This window comes from Oncorhynchus tshawytscha, linkage group LG01, assembly GCF_018296145.1.
Source record: "Oncorhynchus tshawytscha isolate Ot180627B linkage group LG01, Otsh_v2.0, whole genome shotgun sequence".
NCBI lineage: Eukaryota > Metazoa > Chordata > Actinopteri > Salmoniformes > Salmonidae > Oncorhynchus > Oncorhynchus tshawytscha.
The window spans coordinates 57,514,420-57,534,182 of NC_056429.1; the positions used below are offsets into that span (position 1 = coordinate 57,514,420).

At 39.7% G+C, this 19,763-nt stretch overlaps 1 protein-coding gene across 1 annotated transcript; it reads left to right on the top strand.

The window, feature by feature from the left end:
* The first annotated feature begins 312 nt into the window (after positions 1 to 312).
* On the top strand, positions 313 to 17,901 carry LOC112254018 (pituitary homeobox 3-like). The gene is made up of 4 exons (XM_024426224.2): positions 313 to 568; positions 9,630 to 9,756; positions 14,124 to 14,329; positions 16,175 to 17,901. The coding sequence occupies exons 2-4, from the start codon at positions 9,648 to 9,650 to the stop codon at positions 16,739 to 16,741; spliced, it is 882 nt and encodes a 293-aa protein (XP_024281992.1). The 5' UTR covers positions 313 to 568; positions 9,630 to 9,647; the 3' UTR covers positions 16,742 to 17,901.
* Positions 17,902 to 19,763: the final 1,862 nt, after the last annotated feature.

The following is a 19,763-nucleotide window of genomic DNA, read 5'->3' on the forward strand; positions in this document are numbered from 1 at the left end:
TTGAACCAACGTGGAATAGACGTTGAATTGACGTTTGTGTCCAGTGTGAATTGGCTACTTTGACTCAGATCGATATCAGCTGGACTAATCGAAACGCAATGCAAGCCGAGGCTACATAGAAATGTGTTGGGTAGAGGGCGCATTCGTGTGAGAGTGCATGCATGGCTGAAAGATAAAGCGATGTAGAGCGCGAGAGGGAGAGAGTTTGTGTGTGTGCGTGCGTGCGTGCTTTAGTGCGTGTGGGTTCCTTGCGCACGAGCGTGCACTGTGTGGGTTGTGGGTGACAAGTAAAAGCTGTGAAGTGAAGTGGGCAGTCCTTTCTGTAGTGGACTTGTCGCACAAGATATTTAGCATAAAGTCAGTCCCCCCGCTGTATGGGGTTCAGGCTTTCACTCTTCGACTGCCTTCATGTCTGACAACATTGAAAGAAGGAAACTGTCACTTTTTTACTTTACAGCCGGAGGAACTTTCTTCATGTCAGCAGCATCTCATTCGGACAATCATTAACCTAAACATCAAGCTTGTCTTTTCGGGGGATTAATTTAACCAGACCAGACCAGGATTTCATGTAAGTGCGCGTATGATAGTTTCATTCTCCCAGTAAACTTCAAACGTCATGGTTGTGTCTGACTGAATGTTATGTCAGCATGTGCATTAGGCAAGCAAATTAGACTAGACTAGATCACCATTGTTTGAACCATCATGTAAATCCATAACGAAGCCTATAGCTACATCACATAGTGGGTTGCTAGTCTTAGACATAGCCAGGCTACCTCACGAACTCAAACTTTACCAGCAAGTTACTCTGGTACGATGGACACCTTTACCATGATTTAGGTGGTTAAACCTATTGAGCAGAGCAGGGTAAATAAATAGATTCATATTTACAGTTTACTTTAGCTCATTATTCATGATGATGAAGATGAAGATGATGATGACCTGTCACATCACATCTGTCCAGCACTCACAAACTCAAAGTTGTGTGATAAGAGTGGCTACTATGTTACTATAGCCAAATGTGCAGGTCCTAGCTGAATGAAACAAACATCTATTAGGTCTAGCCTGTTTACTTTTACAATAAAACTGGAAATGTAGACCACAATATATCTAACAGTAGAGTGTAATTTTGGCATTGATTCATGTCTTCAGCAGATTTTAGGGGATACACTTTCTAAACCTTGCATCTGCTCCTCTTGTGAATTGTTCATTTGCTTTAATTAAGTTAAAACATAAGTCACAGTTTCCATCCTTATGAATCTAAATAAAATAGTTTTCTGGAACAAATACCCTGTAGAGTTAGTAGGCCTATGTCAGCATTGATCGGAATATATAGGCTAACACCTTTTGCTCATTGTTGTTCCAAATTATAAGTGCTTTCGAAATGCTATACATTTATTCCGGTGTGGCTCCGGCGGTAGATCTTGGCGCTTGCCACGCCAGGGCTGGGGGTTCGATGGACTGGTACAAGTACGTGCGAAAATGTATGTGCTCGCTACTGTAAATTATTGATACGTGCTTCTGCTGGAAATGTTTTTAAATTTAACTAGATATGTCATTCAAGAACAAATTCTTATTTACAATGTCGGCCTATCGGGGAACAGTGGGTTAACTGCCTTGTTCAGGGGCAGAAATACATTTTTTACATTGTCAGCTCAGGGATTCGATCCAGCAACTTTTCGGTTACTGGCCTAACGGTCTAACCACTAAATCACCACAATGTAAAAACACAGAGTTAAGTTTTGACTTACATGGGAGAGCGCTCTCTGTGGGAATATTTCTTAGGTCAAAAATATTTGAGGGTATATCCGAAATTGATAGGTGGCAGGTGCTCCCGATCCACAAGAAAGAAAAACAGAGTTTCTACCCTCTGCCCCCTCCGGTCTAGGCCTCGGAACTCTCTCCGTACAAACATGCGTGCACTCACTCTCCCCTGAACATAAACGTATTCAGTTTATTGCCTTTGTTATGACGAACTTATAGAAAATTCAACATGATATTAAAGTAAGAAAACAGGCCTATAAAGAACGCACTGCTATTGTTTCATATAGGCTAACAATCCTTTGTTGGGTCTATCCATGTGTGTGGCAAATTTGCCTGTCTGCGTAACAAAATGGAAAACACATCGCCCTATGTCTAAAGAGGATATACCTGACGAATTCAACTTTATTTAGCCTACTTATTTAGCCTACATTTGGCCTACATTCTAAGTATATAGCTTTTTACAATAATTAATATATTATTTAGAGAGATGCCATACAGAAATTTGAATAAATTGACTTGACAATTAAAATTAATTTAGCCTTTGCAAACAACGTGTCTTAAACATCTTGGCCTAGATATGGTATATATAGATATATATATATATATATATATATATATATATTTATACAGATATATACATATATACAGATATTTATTGAGTGGGAATAAGAAATAGCCTACAACATTGAACCGATTTGCACATCTGCAACAAGTGTCATTCCATTAATTCGATTTTACACAAGGTCATATGGCCAACCATTATAATTTATTTAACAAGTGATATGGCACCAAGATTGTATTATTTAGGCCGTGCAATTTTTTAATTGCATGTTATTTTGTGGTTTTCAGTCTGACATGTACCACCTCACAAGTGAAGTTAAAGATCAAGGGCATATCAGATGAGATCATTTGGCTGTATTATAAATAATATATTTCTATTACGGAATCATCCGGTTTTGAAATTAAAACCACTGAGCTGTTTGAACGGACGATTTTGGCGTAGACTATTCTGTTAATTCAGCGACAAAGCATGGAATACTGTTGAATTAAACTGCGACAATGGATAGGCCTATAATTTAGGGTGCAAGTGCAATCATGCCTTCCAAATAACCTATTATTCTCGGTCATTATCATTTTCACTTGTAAAATGTGATCATGCTATGGGCCTCAGCCATGTGACAGTTATCCTAAAAGTAGTTTCTATATATTCATTGTTGAAATTGTTTAATTGTCCCTACGTAGTAGATTACTTGTTAACTGACTTGATCGTACTGCTTTTCTTTATCTCGGCCAGGTCGCAGTTGTAAATGAGAACTTGTTCTCAACTGGCCTACCTGGTTAAATAAAGGTGAAATAAACATGGAATAAAACAAAAAAAAATTAAATGCCGGATTTTGCATTAGGCCTATACATTTCACTCAAAATATATATAATTATGATTCGATTCTATGAGCGATAGATATTGTAGGCTATAACTGATATTTTGAATTGCTTCTCTTTCAGATTGCTTTCTGTTTCTTATTTGAAAATGTTTTATTGTGAATATGAATGCCTTGGCAAAGCTATAACGTTTTTCACAAAGGTCTATCAGACCAATCAGCTGTCATTTATTACTGGCAAATCATCTGTAATAAAACATTTATATTAATGATAATAATAGCTTATAATAAAACGTATCATTATTATTATTATATGGACTTTATAACATCGAATTAACATGCATTACTATCCATTGGCTAACTTGGAGATTGAGAAATCGGAGTTTGTTGTGCACATGTAGAGAAACTTCGCTTTGACCCTCCCAGTCATATGCAAATGTTTGTTAGGAGGGGAGAAATTAACATCTACAAACATTGGGCCGAAATTCCATCTGCCGCCTCCTCGAGGAGGCCTTTAATAAATTCTCAGACAGCAAAGTGACATACATCTTAATCAAGTCTTAATCCAGGGAATTAATTCTCAACGCGTTTTTATGAATAATTCCAAGGCATGCACAAGTCGTGGAAATGTAAGCAGTGAGCCTCTGCCTTCCCAACAGATGGACTCACCAATCTTCTGAAAAATGAGAGGATTTCTGCTTCCATTATTTTTTATTATTAGATATATATTTTAATGAGCCCGATGTTGTACTGCTTAAAGCACTCTACTTATGCAAACTACACACCCCATCTCGCATCGACTCCTACTAATGTTGATTTGCTCAGTGGAACACGAGTATACTTCATTCAGTTCATAAGACTATGAGTAAACATACACTTCCATCTGTGGTCACATCAATGTTTTACGCTGAATTAAAGCCATCGTTGAGACAGAAAACAGAGGAACGCAGAGATGGAATTTGGATGCAAAAGTGGTGGTGATCCCAAAATGAACATTGCATGGTGCACGAGCACGAGCGCAAGCCCTTAGAAAATATCAGAGTAATTCAAATAAAGTACCAAGTTCACTCAGTGAATTGCTATGGGTTATGTTTGTCAGACGAGCAATTTGCCTGTAACATTTCAGCATATCAGGTTATGATCAAGAATCTGTTACAGCTCTATCAACATAGTAGGCCTATAAATGTCAAATATTGTCAAATGTCATTACAACTGTACTTGATTTGTAGACCATTGAACAATAACAAAATAATGATCTAACCTGACTATGAATAGTATCATAATTTGCTGTAAGGATTCCAATTATAATATATTACGCACTGGATTGACTTCACTCATTTCAATGGGTGAACAAGGCTATGTACAGTATGTCTCAATTACGAGAAACTTATGGATGAAGTTGAAATAGAGTGCAAAATAATCAGTCATCCTCAACTCTAGGCCTACATATTTATACAAATTTCTATAATAAATTAAAGGAGCCACCATGGTGAAATTGTAATATTTATATAGACGTTAGGTGAAGTAATTCATTGATATTATGACAGATGTTGTCAAATATGAACGGAAATGATTGGTATAATTAACCAAGGCACCTTTATAAAACGTATGCACTTGCAACTATATAACACAACATTATTGGTGAACTGGGGACATCCCATACAGTGTCTCTTGAAATTCATAAAAGCTTATTTTCAGTTATATCCATGTGTCTTTGTTAGGCCCATCGCCATGATGGGTTGTTGGCCTTATCTAATTCTAGCGAAGGGACTTCATTTGGAATACAAAATATGTCATATCGTGCCTCGGAAGGAGGCACTGACACCTTGTTCTAGACTAAATGCGGGTGTGCGTCATCCGCACTCTCTGCCAAACTGCCCAGCCTCTCTCAGCACACTGCTATGATACGGTCCCATACATCACTGTCAAAGGATATGTATCTGACAGTGTCATATTCATATTTCTGACCAAAATACTGGACTTCTCTGGTGGCATAGCCTATACACAAAGGACAGCAGCTGTTGCTCTCTTTCAGGCAAGTAGCCTCTGAGTTTTTCTTTGGGTTGCTTTTGCAATGAGATTGGATGCGTTGTTTTTCAGTTTAGGTCTTGGTTGTAGACCAAACGGATATGTCTTTCAGCCTATATGGCACATACCAGATTTTTGATTTCAACAACTTTACGTTGAATTTAAACAAGCTTGCACAATAGAGAATCATAAGCAGTAATTATATTTGATGACTTAAATGTACTTAATGATAAGCAATGTTACTTTTGTATTGACTTCAGATAAATATTTTATGTCAGTGTTGAAACAATCAACTGAAATACCATTTGACCTGCAAGTCAACTATAACCCACAAAACCAGAACCTTATTAGTACTATCGCCTCAACGCAAAATAAGTATATTTTGTAAAGCAATCTCTCTGTGAGAATTGATCTTATCCTCAATCTCACTTCTCACCTATGGGCCAGAACAAAGCCTTTTGGGAAAGAAACTAACAACATAGAATAATTCAAACATGCTTTATATTTTGTGAAGGATAGCTTTGGCATGGCTCTTTTCACATGTGAAATTAAACCTGTATTCGTGCGATAAGCACATGATCACAACACTGCCCCCTGTGTCTCCCATGCGGTTGTGATTGGATATGGGCTTACAAGGTATTTTCTCTTCAAAAGCATTGATGGATTGTTACATTTATAAGTCATGGATGATCTATATAATGTCATAAACTAAGGGTGACGGTGCAATAGGTGTACTGTGATTTATAATAAACAATAAGGATTCTAAAACATTGAGGAGAGAACTACATTGGCATAAGAATGTATTGATATTTTTCTACTTGTACCAAACAGCATAACATTTTATATTTCATAATGAGATACTAATTTATAACTGCTAAAAACTTGATTCAATTCAATTTAAAAAAAATGTTTGAACATAAGTGTATATTTTTAGTTGGACTCTGTCTTCTGTTGCTTTTTCTGTCATGGTGAATGCTAATCTTAAAGTGTCGACCAACATGACATATCATAAACACTTGTTTTATTCATGCAGTTCTTAAACTCTTTGAAGTGGAATACAAATATTTTGATAGGCGTACATGTATGGAGATGTGCATAAAGAACACAGCACGAGGCTTCATCATGTACACTTAGAAAAAAGGGTTCCAAAGGGGTTCTTCGGCTTTCCCCATAGGAGAACCCTTTTTGGTTCCTGGGAGAACCCTTTTTGGTTTCGCGTAGAACCCTTTAGGGTTCCATGTAGAAGCCTCTGTGGAAAGGGTCCTATGTGGAACCAAAAAGGGTTCTTCAAAGGGTTCTCCTATGGGAACAGCAGAAGAACCCTTTTAGGTTCTAGAGAGCACGTTTTTCTGAGTGTAGGGCTTCGTCTAAGATCTCTAGGGCAGAGACACTCACATAGATGAGCAGATTGCTGTCAGGGATATTCTGTAGAAATGGAAAGAATTCGGGGAAATGGAAATACAGCTAGCATTTGCTTGATATGATTAATCAGTTTGAGGATGTTTTGTGTTTACCATTCAAACTGAGAACAAGCTGTCCATTAAGTTAGTCTGCAAATTCTGATGGTCAGCAAGTTGGTTGATCAGATCAGAGCCCTCACTCAGTACCGTACTTGAATGAAAATGACTGGGAAATGTGTGTTCAAATCATATCAAATGTTATTTGTCACTTGCGCTGTGAAATACTTACTTACGAGCCCGTAACCAAAAATGCAGAGTTTTAAAAAAGTAGGTAGGAAACATTTTATTAAAGGAAATTAAAGGAAATATAGTAACAAAATAAAATAACAATAACATGGCTATATACAAGGGGTACCAGTATTGAGTCAATGTGCAGGGGTTAGTCAAGGTAATTGTGGTAATATGTACATGTAGGTAGGTGTAACATGACTACTGTAGGCTTAGATAATAAACAGAGAGTAGTAGCAGCGTATGTGAAGATTGTGAAGGAATGTAAATGCACATGTGTGTGTGTGTGTGTGTGTGTGTGTGTGTGTGTGTGTGTGTGTGTGTGTGTGTGTGTGTGTGTGCATGCGCGCGTGTGTGTGTGTGGCGTCAATATGCATGTGCGTGTGTGTTTTATCTGTGTGTCTGTGTGTGTGTGTTTGGGAGTGTCAGTGTAATATGTGTGAGTGTGTGGTTATAGCCCAGTGAGTGTACATCGAGCCTGTGCAAGAGAGTCAGTGCAAAAATAATAATACATCCGAATAAAATAAAGGGGTCAAAGCAAATATTCTGGGTATCCATTTTAATAATTGTTCAGCAGTCTTATAGCTTGGGGGTAGAAGCTGTTAAGGAGCATTTTGGTCCAGACTTGGCACTCTGGTACCACTTGCTGTGCGGTATTGTAGAGAACAGTCTATGACTTGGGTGTCTGGGGATCTTTTTGAAGTTCTGAGGTCCCATGACAAATCTTTTCAGCCTCCTCAGGGGGAATAGGCATTGTTGTGTCCTCTTCCCGACTGTCTTGGTGTGTTTGGACCATGATAGGTCTTTAGTGATGTGGACGCCAAGGAACTTGAAGCTCAATTTAATTGCATGTTTCTCCAGTGAGTATCCAGCTCAAGTGAGTGAGGTTTGATGTTATGCCACTATGGGCCACCATGTGATTCGTTCACATCATAGTTCACAGAGACACACCAGAGGAGTCAAAGGGTGCACCGCTAAAGAGGGGCTTATAGAGTGACAGAGACCGGCATGAAGAAGGCTGATTTAAATACACCCATGCACACACACACACACACACAAACTCACGCACACACACACACACACACACACACACACACACACACACACACACACACACACACACACACACATAAACAGTCGAATCAGATTTTTAAAATGGATAAAAATACACCTTATGTATCAGCGGGAACTATGATGAGACACACACACAGTCACATACACACGCATACACACGATAACATAAGCACTATACATACAACACATGTACTTTGTGTTGTCGATGTGTGGTAGTAGATTAGTGGCCTGAGTGTACACACTTAATGTGTTGTGAAATCTGTTGTGGAATGTAATTTAATGTTGTTAATTGTACTGTATATAACTGCCTTCATTTTGCTGAACCACAGTATAAATACACACACACACCCACACAAACACACATACGTAGTCACTTATGGCACATGGTTGAGGCAGTGTTACTACAATATTTTTTGTACAAGGCAAAGACCAATTAGCTCCCATTTTGAGAGCGCCTGTAAAGGGGTTGAGAGGCGGCTAAGTGGATTGGAACCTACCCCCGTCGTTAAACGTAACACGACATCATAAATATCAAGAAGCTTTGAGGGAGCGATTGTGTCCCCCCATGTCTTCAAGGTGTTAACTGCGCTTGTATAAATAAACGACCTGTTATTTTAGGCTTCATTGCGTATCAGCCTCCCTCACGAGGATGCTCTTCGGGTCATATATTTTACCACTATAACTCCAAATGAACAAAAATATAACTATCAGTAACAGAACAGATTCGTAGTTATTACAACGTAATATAGGCCTACATTTAGCGTGCGTTCGTAAATTCACTCTGGTTATCTACTCCGATTTCAGAGCACCTGATTGTGCCAGAGCGCAGAATAACTGACAATTTACGAACAGGCAACACCCGTGGAATCTGACCCATGTCAGTAAACCTCGACAAAAAACGCCTTTAAACAGTTGCCAGCAGCACAGTTACAGTTACCAGCGCCCTAGGTAACATTAAAACAGCCTAACCAGCTCTGCTAGGACGAGTAAAATGTTCAGAGTGAGGTGTTCTCTCATTTGTGTCTGGATGTAGCTAGCAAGCTAGCCAATTTTAGCCAGTTAGCTTGGGTGCTTGACTGCCGTTGTGAGGCCAGAACGCTCGGATCAACCCTACGCTCCTATAGTGAAATGATCTGAATTTACGAACGGACAATCTGACATCGCTCTGAATTTACGAACGCCCAGAGCGCACTATGAGGGCACTCTGGCACTCCAGAGTGAATTTACGAACACACCCTTAATCGAATAGGTAGGCTATTTCAGAGATGGACCGTTTTGTATCATGAATAAAGTCCATCAGCAACGTGAATGTTATCCAAATGTGAGAATATTCTAAATCCTGCTCATACTGTAGCCTATATGATTAGCACTAGCAGTTTGTCCAGATTTTACCACGTTTATGAAGTGTGATATTCATAGTTATTCCCTAGTTAATCTGTGTTGATATTGAAATGTAAAACATGCGTAGGCCTAGAACATTTTAACTGTCCAAGAATTTGTTATATTACAATTCAGGCTTATTATAAAAAAATGTTATCAACATAATTATTGTTGTCATTTCTTGTTCTTTCTAGTTGTTTATTTTTCTAGTTGTTTATTTTGTATTGCCAATTAGGTTGGAGGCCAAAACTGAGGTGAGGATGCTTGTATTATGTTGCCATATTTATTTATGCTGAATTGTATTGCCTTGCTGTTGCAGAGCCGGGAGGCCGGGGTTATGGATTTTAACCTTCTGACGGACAGTGAAGCCCGTAGCCCGGCGCTATCGCTCTCGGACTCCGGGACCCCACAACATGATCAGGGATGTAAAGGCCAAGACAACAGCGGTCAGTTTCCACGTATACTATGCATATACATTAAAGGAGTGTTTGACCGATGTCCTCAGACTGAAATGAATGAATAGGCTTAGGCTATATGTTCATGCATGTAGGCCGACCAATCAAACAATTGTATAATAATAGGCCTACTACTAATAATAGTCTAATATAATAATAATAATACGATTAATAAGATTAATCATAATCATAAAAACAACATAACGATGCTTTTCTAAAGTTGTTTATAGCATGCAATACCTATTATTATTGTGGCGAATAGCGTGCCTAATTACATGTGGATATCAATGTAATCATATTAATTGGCTTGCTTCTTAGACTACTGTTTCCACATTTGTAATTTCTTAACTTGAATGCCAATATTATTCAAATCCAAATGTGTTATTTTGTACAGCGCATAGCAACCTATATGATTCACATTAGATACTTGTCATTTTCCTTCATGAACTCAAATTGCAAGTTCATTCTTCACGCTTGTCTTTTATAAAGCAAGGGTTATTAACTGCGAGACTTTAATGGAAGCTACTGTAAACATCTGTCACGAACCCCTTGCGCGTTGGCGGAGAAGCAGCTTTTTTTGGCATTTTGGATTGTGCGTGTCTTTGCACACTGATATTTTAATCACTCTCAATTAAAAGCTAAAACACATAATGAACGGAAATAAGCCTAAAGTCATAGACATACAAGAATATCCTGAGCAACTATTGCTCAGGCTTGAAAGCTAAATGTCTGCCTCTGCATTTCAACAGTCTGCATGTCACTTTATAACAAACTATGCCAGAGAAAAAGCAAATATGTGTGATACCGGTGCGCTCTAATAGATGACATCTCTGTGGATCCAGCGTCTGCAACAGACCCCATAAAGTGTGACTAATGTAAACTTACTCCGAAATGGACGGCCCTGAGTGAGTGCAGGGATTTAGGAGAACGCCTAAATGCGAACCATGGATTACGCACTATAACCTAGCATCAACATAATGAGGCATAGAGGCCAAAATATCAAGTGGCAATATTTCCAGTGTAGCCTACTTGTTTTGCTCACTGACTACGGAATGTTTATTCTAGAAAAGGTTTAGCTAGTGGAAATTATATATAGAAAAATAAACAAGCAGTTCATTCATTGTTCTTTCGTGTGATATTGGATATTGTTAGAAATGTCAACCAATTAGTTTGTTTTTCAATGTCCACTTAAATGGTTATTTGTTCAGTGTATATTTATTTATTAAACAAACTGTATCCCCATGATGGCAGACACCTGGGCATCACCTCTGAAATATTATATCCCCTTCATTTCATTATTTAACCTTTATTTAACTAGGCAAATCAGTTAAGAACAACGTCTTATTTACAATGATGGCCTACAGGGGAACAGTGGGTTAACTGCCTTGTTCAGGGGCAGAATGACAGATTTTTACCTTGTCAGCTCAGGGATTCAATCTAGAAACCTTTCTGTTACTGGCCCAACGCTCTAACCACTAGGCTACCTGCCACCCCAGAAATGTTATACATACTTCGAATTAGGCCTTATTAAATGACAAATCTCACATGGGCAATAGCACACTCAAGTGGCATCTCTGAAGTTTCAAAATGAACGAAACGTCAATAAATGACACACATGCTGTGTAGATACAGAGGTGTGGCTACAGTAGGCTTCTTTTATTCAGCCCCCTTTTGATAATATACAACCTGGGAATGTATCATTTCTGTCACAAAACGAGGACACCCCTAGTGATCAGAACATGCGTCAGATTGCAGGGTCCTTGGTGCATTATGAGCAGGCTAGAGGCTATATTATACATCAGCATTTCAAAGCATGTGTGCATGCATTTGGATATATAGACACAGTATGCTGCTACATTGGTGCTTTTCTGCCTGTCCAAGGGGTCAAGCATATACATTCAGATTGAATTGCCAAACAACTAAGTCTGCTGTGTGGTTGGCACTCATACATCCACCTCCAACAGGGCTTCAGACATTCTAGTGCTGAGAATATCTCAGCCTGTCAGGCTGAAACAACTCATAGAAATGTGATGAGTGGAAAGGGGGCTTCTACATATGCTCCTCAATAATGCTAATTTACTGTAAAGCCCTTAACCCATGCATTTATCATCTTGTTGCTCTAATACTCTCTATTCGTTTTCATCATCATGTTTAGGGTCGCTTTAAAATTGAGTCAGTGTTAGACTGACATGTTGTTCCAGTGGTTAGTGGATACAGGACATTGCTTCTCCAACTGACTCTCAGAAATCTCATTAGTTGTGCAAGTGGTGGTGGGGACTGACTATTATTTGGTTGGTTTGTTTGTTTGCTGGCTGATTGACTGGCAGTTTGACCAAATAAGTTGCTGTTACAAAAGCTGCAAGGGTGTACAGTATTTGCCAGACATATGCCTTCTTCTATACATTTGTACACCATGAATATATATTAGCCCATGCACTGTAGGTGTGTGTAGTGTAGCCAATTGATTGATATACCTGTGACAATGTATTCCATATGAAAAACAAAACAGCTATTCATATTCATTGTATTTGGATTATGTCAGTGAGTAAAGAAACAATTTTCTACGAAGCTGTATATTCTATTTGGAGATCAAGGACAACGTAATCCGTAATCAGAAAAGGCTAAATAAATTGACTTTATTTACTTTCATCACTGAGATTGCTTTATAGTAGGTTTTCAAGGTCTGCCCTCTTTTCTGTATTGTGACATTGGAGGGGAAATGGATTTTGGCCAAATGATGGCTAAACCAGTGTCAGTTTACTAGTAGATAACAGCAAAGGCCTGGTCCTATTGTTTTTTCCAGTGGCCCTGTGGAGTCTTTTAAACCCTGCTGACTATTTCTAACTGCTCCCAGAGAGGTAAACCCTTGCCAAACAGTCCGAAACCTGCCCGGTAACAAAAGCCTGATCCCTGGGATTAGGTAGCCAACTAATTTCACTCTTTCTGTGGGGTCCTCCAATTGCGGAACTCAGATGAAGAGAGAAAGGATCTTGGGCAGACATAACATGTCTGATTGGTTCTGGTGTTAGTGCCAAGCGCGTTTCACGGACAATTTCAATTATTGATTCATTTTTGACAACGCTGAAAAGAGGATACATAAACGCAGTCCATGAATCTTGCAATATTGCAAACAGAACCGCAAAAGTCTGAGGTGGAAACTGTTACCAATTTGGCATATTATTAGAAGACAATATAAATAAAACTTTTTTTCAAATAGCATGGGAAAGTATGTCCATTAAGTTAATTAATTTAAAATAAAAGAGCACACCTGGTAACATGACAGTCTACATTAGTCACAGACTATTGCCAATATGCTTTGGAGAAAACTGTGAGAAGTGGGATCACTTTTCAATGGAAAGACACTTCACTCTGTAGAGATGATTGCTGCTCTTGTGCAAAATACTTGACAATTGAAATATGCCTGTCATTTAGATTGAGTTAAAGTTGTAAGTGCTTTCGCAACTTTTATCCCATGCTTTAATCATTTATCCCACTACAGTCGATGTTCGTGCCCCCTGCTGAAATACAATTAGTGTAATAAAAAAATCCCCTACAGAATCGGAGTCTGTTTAAGATAGAGGTACCTGTTTTTTTTTGTTGCATGGGCTGCATCTCAATCCCCCACCACGGTGTTTGTCAGACCATGAGACATTGCGATAATCGGTCTTCTTGTGAAAACGTCTGTGCGTAAGAACGGTTTGGCCTACAAAGCTAATATGACCACTCTATGAAAAGATGAAGCTCTCACGAACGCGATGGTGTTCTCCGTTTTGCTACTGCCCCCACAAGCGTCACGGGACTCGTCTGAAGTTGGTACCGCCAATGTGCCAACTTCTGTCTGTAGCGTCCGAACAGTTTGGGCTACACACAAATACTGTATGACCCCTCTATGAAAAGGTGAGACTCTCACGAACACATACATGTTTTGCTCTAGGACAACCACAAACCTCACAAGACTTGCCTGTACTGTCGGTATAGATGGAAGTAGTTTAGTGCCCCAATTTTTTTTTAAACATGGATAAAAAAACGTTTTTAAATCCTGATCTTATATCTCTCAGATATAGGACAGACACTTTAAAACAAACTTTCTTTTGAGATATTTTTTGACTATCTGTTTTCTACATGTATCAACCTGTTATTCAATGCGTTTCTATGGGCTAATAGCAGTACGGCCAAATTCAATGTTTCATTAAATCTTTTGTTAATATATTTGTTTACACCTAAAGGGATCCTAAAATTAAAAATCATATACCTAAATGATCCTTGGTATGGCTATCGTAAAAAATTCCATATTTTAGCTTAGTAGAAAATGTAATGGATTGGGCTTGTAACTCTCCATCCCTGTTGTTGCCTCCCAGACACAGAGAAGTCCCACCAGAACCAAACAGATGAGTCGAATACAGAGGACGGCTCTCTGAAGAAGAAGCAGCGCAGGCAGAGGACCCACTTCACCAGCCAGCAGCTCCAGGAGCTGGAGGCCACCTTTCAGAGGAACCGCTACCCCGACATGAGCACACGGGAGGAGATCGCCGTGTGGACTAACCTCACAGAGGCACGGGTTAGAGTGAGTGCCGCACATACTCACTACAGGGCCAATACTGAACCAGTGGTTGAGTCTTGTTGTTATTTCCCCATGACATAAAACATTGGGAAAAGGTGCCAATCAGTCTGAATGCAATCCAAACCCACTTTCTTTAGGATTTCACATTTTTTCTTTTACCTCTTGGGTTACCTAATAGTCATTGTTTTGAAACATGGGATGTTTTGTACTCTAGCTATGTCATTCACCAAAACGTTTGCGGGAGTCACGCATATTATTTCAACATAATTCTGAAGGTAAAAAGGCCATTGAAGGTACAAATGTAAAAGAGTGTACCTAACCAGGGATTAGGTACAACAACCTAAAACTAGGCTTCGCATGTCACACAAAGGTCAAAAGTGTGCTCTGCTCCTGACCCTAAAATGACCCACGCCCAGTGGTTTGGTCACCCCCCAGTGTGGAGCAGGTGGGCTCACATTCCAACGGATGACAATAAAATCACTGCCTGCCTGACAAGTAATGGATCAAATTCATGTTGGCCAGATAAAAGGTCACATAGCACACAGTCGTGGTTGTTATTTTGAAAGAACAACAGACCACACACGGCCTGGTCCTAATGTCTAGCAGTGACCTTTTGAGCCTCACTCGTTCCCGGCTAATTCCACATGGACGCAGATGCCCCCTGCATATCCCGAATACTACTCCTGTCGTCTTGATTTATGCAATTTAATGAGGAGTTTGAAGTCTTGTCTATATGAGAATAAAGAGAAAGTTCCAGCACAAAATGAACGCTCAGAGAGAAATGGAGTCGTGAGCAATGGACTTGGGTACTTTAGGTCACAACGAGTGTCTTGTATCAGTCATTTGACAGTTTTAGGAAAGTGAGGTAAGGTTTGCCACAAACACCTCATTCACTAACCATTTGACATTCAGATGTTTCCATGATACCTAAACAACATAGCCCAAGAGTCATGTTAAAAGGCAAGATGTCTTCCTCAATAGTGGGGTTTCCCCTACTGTCAATGGGTACCATGGAAAACTCACTGCTATGTGCACTGTACCCACACATTTAATAGTCCAGAGCATTCTATTACTATCACAACAGATGCCTGGGCTGCTGGCTGGCAGACACACAGATTGGGGGTTTGGATGAGATACTGTATGCCTGGCACAGCGGTTCTAGATGATGAAGGGAGGGAGGGAGATTAGTTAGCCCCAGCAGTGTTGGTGGCCTTTTTACATTTAAATTAGAATAATTTACATGGGAATAATATGCATTTGATTAATACAATTAGATTTTAACTGTACATGACAGTCCATTTCTGTCATTTCTGTATTGAATTCCTATAATAGGTATATTGCCACACAATGAGGAGTTTTGAAGTCTTGTGTTTTTGAGAATAAAGAGAAGGTTCTAGCACAAAAATGAACGCTCAGAGAGAAATTAATACTTCCCCAATTGGGAACTGAATTAAGTACCTTCATTTTAGATTTGCCATTAAAACGTTAATCCATTTGATACCCTCTAAAAATAGGACCTTAAAATGACAAAATGTGAAGACAGCTCTAGCTTGACATTTCTTTCACTGGGAGCTTATAATTCAAATAAGTGAATCATTCGTTTTAATAAACCATGGCTAATATGACTGTTTGATGATAAACTTAGTTTTCTGGATTGTTCTTTCTTTCAAAGAGTCTACAGAGCAACAACATACGGAATCTTGCCAAAACTATTTGAAAGATATACATTTTCAGTCATTGCATACCAAGATGTTATTGTGTTTCAGAACAATTTTTATCACCTCAAATTATGTTGAAAAGAAAAGCCCATATTTACTTGCCTTTTTCTCCTCTGTTCTTCTCTCTCAGGTATGGTTTAAAAATCGCCGTGCCAAGTGGAGGAAGAGGGAGAGGAACCAGCAGGCTGAGCTGTGTAAAAACGGCTTTGGTGCCCAGTTCAATGGACTAATGCAGCCCTATGACGACATGTACTCTGGCTACACTTACAACAACTGGGCCACCAAGAGTCTGGCCAGCAGTCCACTGTCAGCCAAGAGCTTCCCCTTCTTCAACTCCATGAATGTAAGCCCCCTGTCATCCCAGCCCATGTTCTCCCCCTCCAGCTCCATCCCCTCCATGAACATGGCCTCCTCCATGGTTCCCTCGGCGGTGGCCGGGGTGGCTGGCTCGGGCCTCAACAACCTGGGCAACCTCAACAATCTCAATAGCCCCACGCTGAACTCGGTCGCAGTCACCGCCAGCACCTGCCCCTACGCCACCACCGCCAGCCCTTACATGTACAGAGACACCTGCAACTCCAGCCTGGCCAGCCTCCGGCTCAAGGCCAAGCAGCATGCCAACTTCGCCTACCCGACCGTGCAAAACACAGTATCTAACCTAAGCCCTTGCCAGTACGCAGTGGACCGGCCGGTATGAATGACACCCACACCCACCCAGCCTGCCCTGTAGCCCCCAACCCCCCTCTCAGACCCACTGACCCCCATCTTCCTCCTGGTCCCTGCCATGCTCCATCAGTAAATCAGAGTGAACGGCACACATCACCATTACACTCTTAGAAAAATGGTTCCAAAATGGTTCTTCGGCTGTCCCCATAGGATAACCGTTTTCTGTTCCAGGTAGAACCCTATTGGGTCACATGTAGAACCCTCTGCGGAAAGGGTTTTACATGGGACCCAATAGGGTTCTACTTGGAAATAAAAAGGGTTCTTCAAAGGGTTCTACTATGGGGACAACCAAAGAACCCTTTTAGGTTCCATGTTTTTCTAAGAGTGTACATGGACTGGTTAAGAAAATGTTGTTTGTCTAACTGATGGTACACAACAGGAATAATCTTCAACAGTTAGAACAAATCCCCTGATGGACCACCACGCTTCAAAGAACTCTCTCAAATATGGTGAGACTTTGTTGCTGAACCGACCAACTGTTAAAAAGGATTTCTAAATTGAATCTGAGATAATTTTTTGGGACTGCATGACTAGAGTGGATTTGAAATGAAGAAAACCTGGATGCTCCAACTGCACTGGTGGTCAAACATGAAATCATTGTGACGCTTGCCACCATCACGGGAAAGGGACCTGTGGTTGCAATATGGGATAGAGGATGTATATAATGGACTTGTTTTGTTTTGTATGTGACAAAACTATCTATGAAACGTAGAACTTTGGAGATGAGAAAAGCATGTTCTTCAAGAGCAGACCCTAGATTGATGTACTATGAGTACCTCCTTTAGGAATTTTAATCTTTGTTATGAATTCCACTCACCTCAGAAGGTCAGGTGTCAAAGGTCAAATCAGAAACGAGAGAGGAGCTAGCAGAATGTAGCCTCAGAGAGTAAAAATAACCGGGAGCGGAGACAAAACAACAATTTACACATCTGTCAGAGAACCAATATCAGAAACGTTTTAAAGAAAAGCCTAAAAAAGCCATTGAATATAAAAGTTTGTGTGGTGTTATAAAAAGGGAGTCCATGACTGTAAAAATTTATGTAAGAGTGCAGTTATAAAACAAGCTTTTTTCTGGTGTAGCCTGCTTTGTCTCATTAACATAATAAAAATGATCTGTTTTTATGAACAACACATGGGCTAAAAGTGAGTACCATTGAAAGAAAGTCAACAGTTTTTTCCTTACAGGTACTGCATGTCTTCATCTATGTTTTATGACATTAGACTGAGTGACTGACACACAGGTCCTACACACAATGTTCCCCTTGAACAAGCGTCAATGCCATGGAAACGTTGTCTAACATCCATGGCAACGTAATGCAACAGGGGACGTGGGGACTGGAGAGAGATGGTGAGATAAAGATGTTCCTGCTGCCTGGTCACTGATACGTTTGACCTACACTCTTTGAATCGACAGCCACAGCGCACTCTCCAGGCTATCCCGTAACGGGGAATTCTTGGGGCTGTGCCACAGAGGCCGGTGCCAACATTACATAAGCCTTCAGTAGGTGTCCCTACGGACTTACATGTACAACCAAAGGGACTGACAGCTGAGCCTGGGCCGTCCAGCTTGTAACAGAACAGCCTTTTACTACAACGACATTTTTATGTTTTACTTTTTGCCTTTCTGTGTATTACATACTAGTTAACATCTACAATGTGAGACATCAGTCTCTCAAAATTGCAGGCCTAAAGCAACTGAGTTATCACATTTTAGAACAACAAGGCAGACAATGAAACAATTATTTGAACATGGCGTAGTTCTTATTAAATGCTACTTTTTTCAACAACACAACTCTGTAGAGAAGTCTCTTCTCCCAGCAGTCCAAAGAGCCTGTCCATGGGACCACAGTAGTCTGTGGAGCGAGGTAGAGCAGTCACAGTGTTTGGTTTCCCCCTTCCACATAACACATAGAATCAATATTCCACTGGAGGGGAAACGGCCCACCATTCCACTGTGTTCACACTGCCCAGCACAAGGAGAACGCATTCAAAATGGTCCAAAACCTTTGTCTGGAAAAATCCAAACAACTTCTAGAAGTGTTAACGATTACCTTTGAGAATACAGAGGGAAGGAATAGAATAACTGTTTTAGTTTTCGGACAGTATTCTATGGTTCATAAAAAAAATGTTTGAAGGTTCCGCACATCATGAAAACATTTAGTTCCCGCATGCATTTCAGTGCCAAAAAGTCAAGCAACATCAGCAGGTTATAATTGATCTGTCACTTCAACTTCCTTGGGACCAATATCACTAGAATTACAGTCAACAACAGCTTAGCATTAAGACAAGCATCCACATCTCCCTTTACCCCTTACAGTCTCTCTGCTCCAGCCAACCGCCTTTCGGAACACTGTGGTAGTGGCAAGAATATTAAAGATGATGAAATAATATTTTCATTTACTACTGATGAAGAATCAATCATCACATTCTATGATGATGATCAGCTCTAATGGGGGCTCTAGGTCCTTATGACAGACTGCCTGTGTCAAAAATCGCTAAGGAACATATCCAAAAGTATTTCAAACAAGTTTTTTTTTCATGAAATAGAGAGGCGTTGTTTTTTAACATAACTCACACATAATTTCTGTAATTAGAGTACAATAATGAGAAATAATTAAAAAGCCAGCTATTACATCTCATATACTTTGACTAGTAGAATGTAATATAAGGATCCATTCAGGTTGCCCTGTGTTAACTAATTTGTTAATTGCATACATCATTGGGAACTATGGTTTAATTACATATCATTATTCCACCTTTGTCTTTGATATTGTGAATCAACGATATGGGGCAGAGTGACTAAATTAAGAAGGAGAATATCATAAATGTAATTTGGACTTGAGCAGAAAGTGCCATCCTAGTAATTAGTGTTAAAAACACAAACAGAAGGAGGTAGGAATCTCAGCTCTTTTTACAGTATGTTCCCAAAGAGGATTAGGGAAATTAAAGTCTGCTGAGATGGCTTTTCAAACTTATTAACAATACAAACTGAT

Bases quoted from the DNA above. Each gene is read 5' to 3' on its own strand.
- LOC112254018 (XM_024426224.2), top strand. From the start codon at position 9,648: ATGGATTTTAACCTTCTGACGGACAGTGAAGCCCGTAGCCCGGCGCTA. The intron at 9,757-14,123 runs GTCAGTTTCCAC...GTTGCCTCCCAG, and splicing joins TAAAGGCCAAGACAACAGCG to ACACAGAGAAGTCCCACCAG. The intron at 14,330-16,174 runs GTGAGTGCCGCA...CTTCTCTCTCAG, and splicing joins TCACAGAGGCACGGGTTAGA to GTATGGTTTAAAAATCGCCG.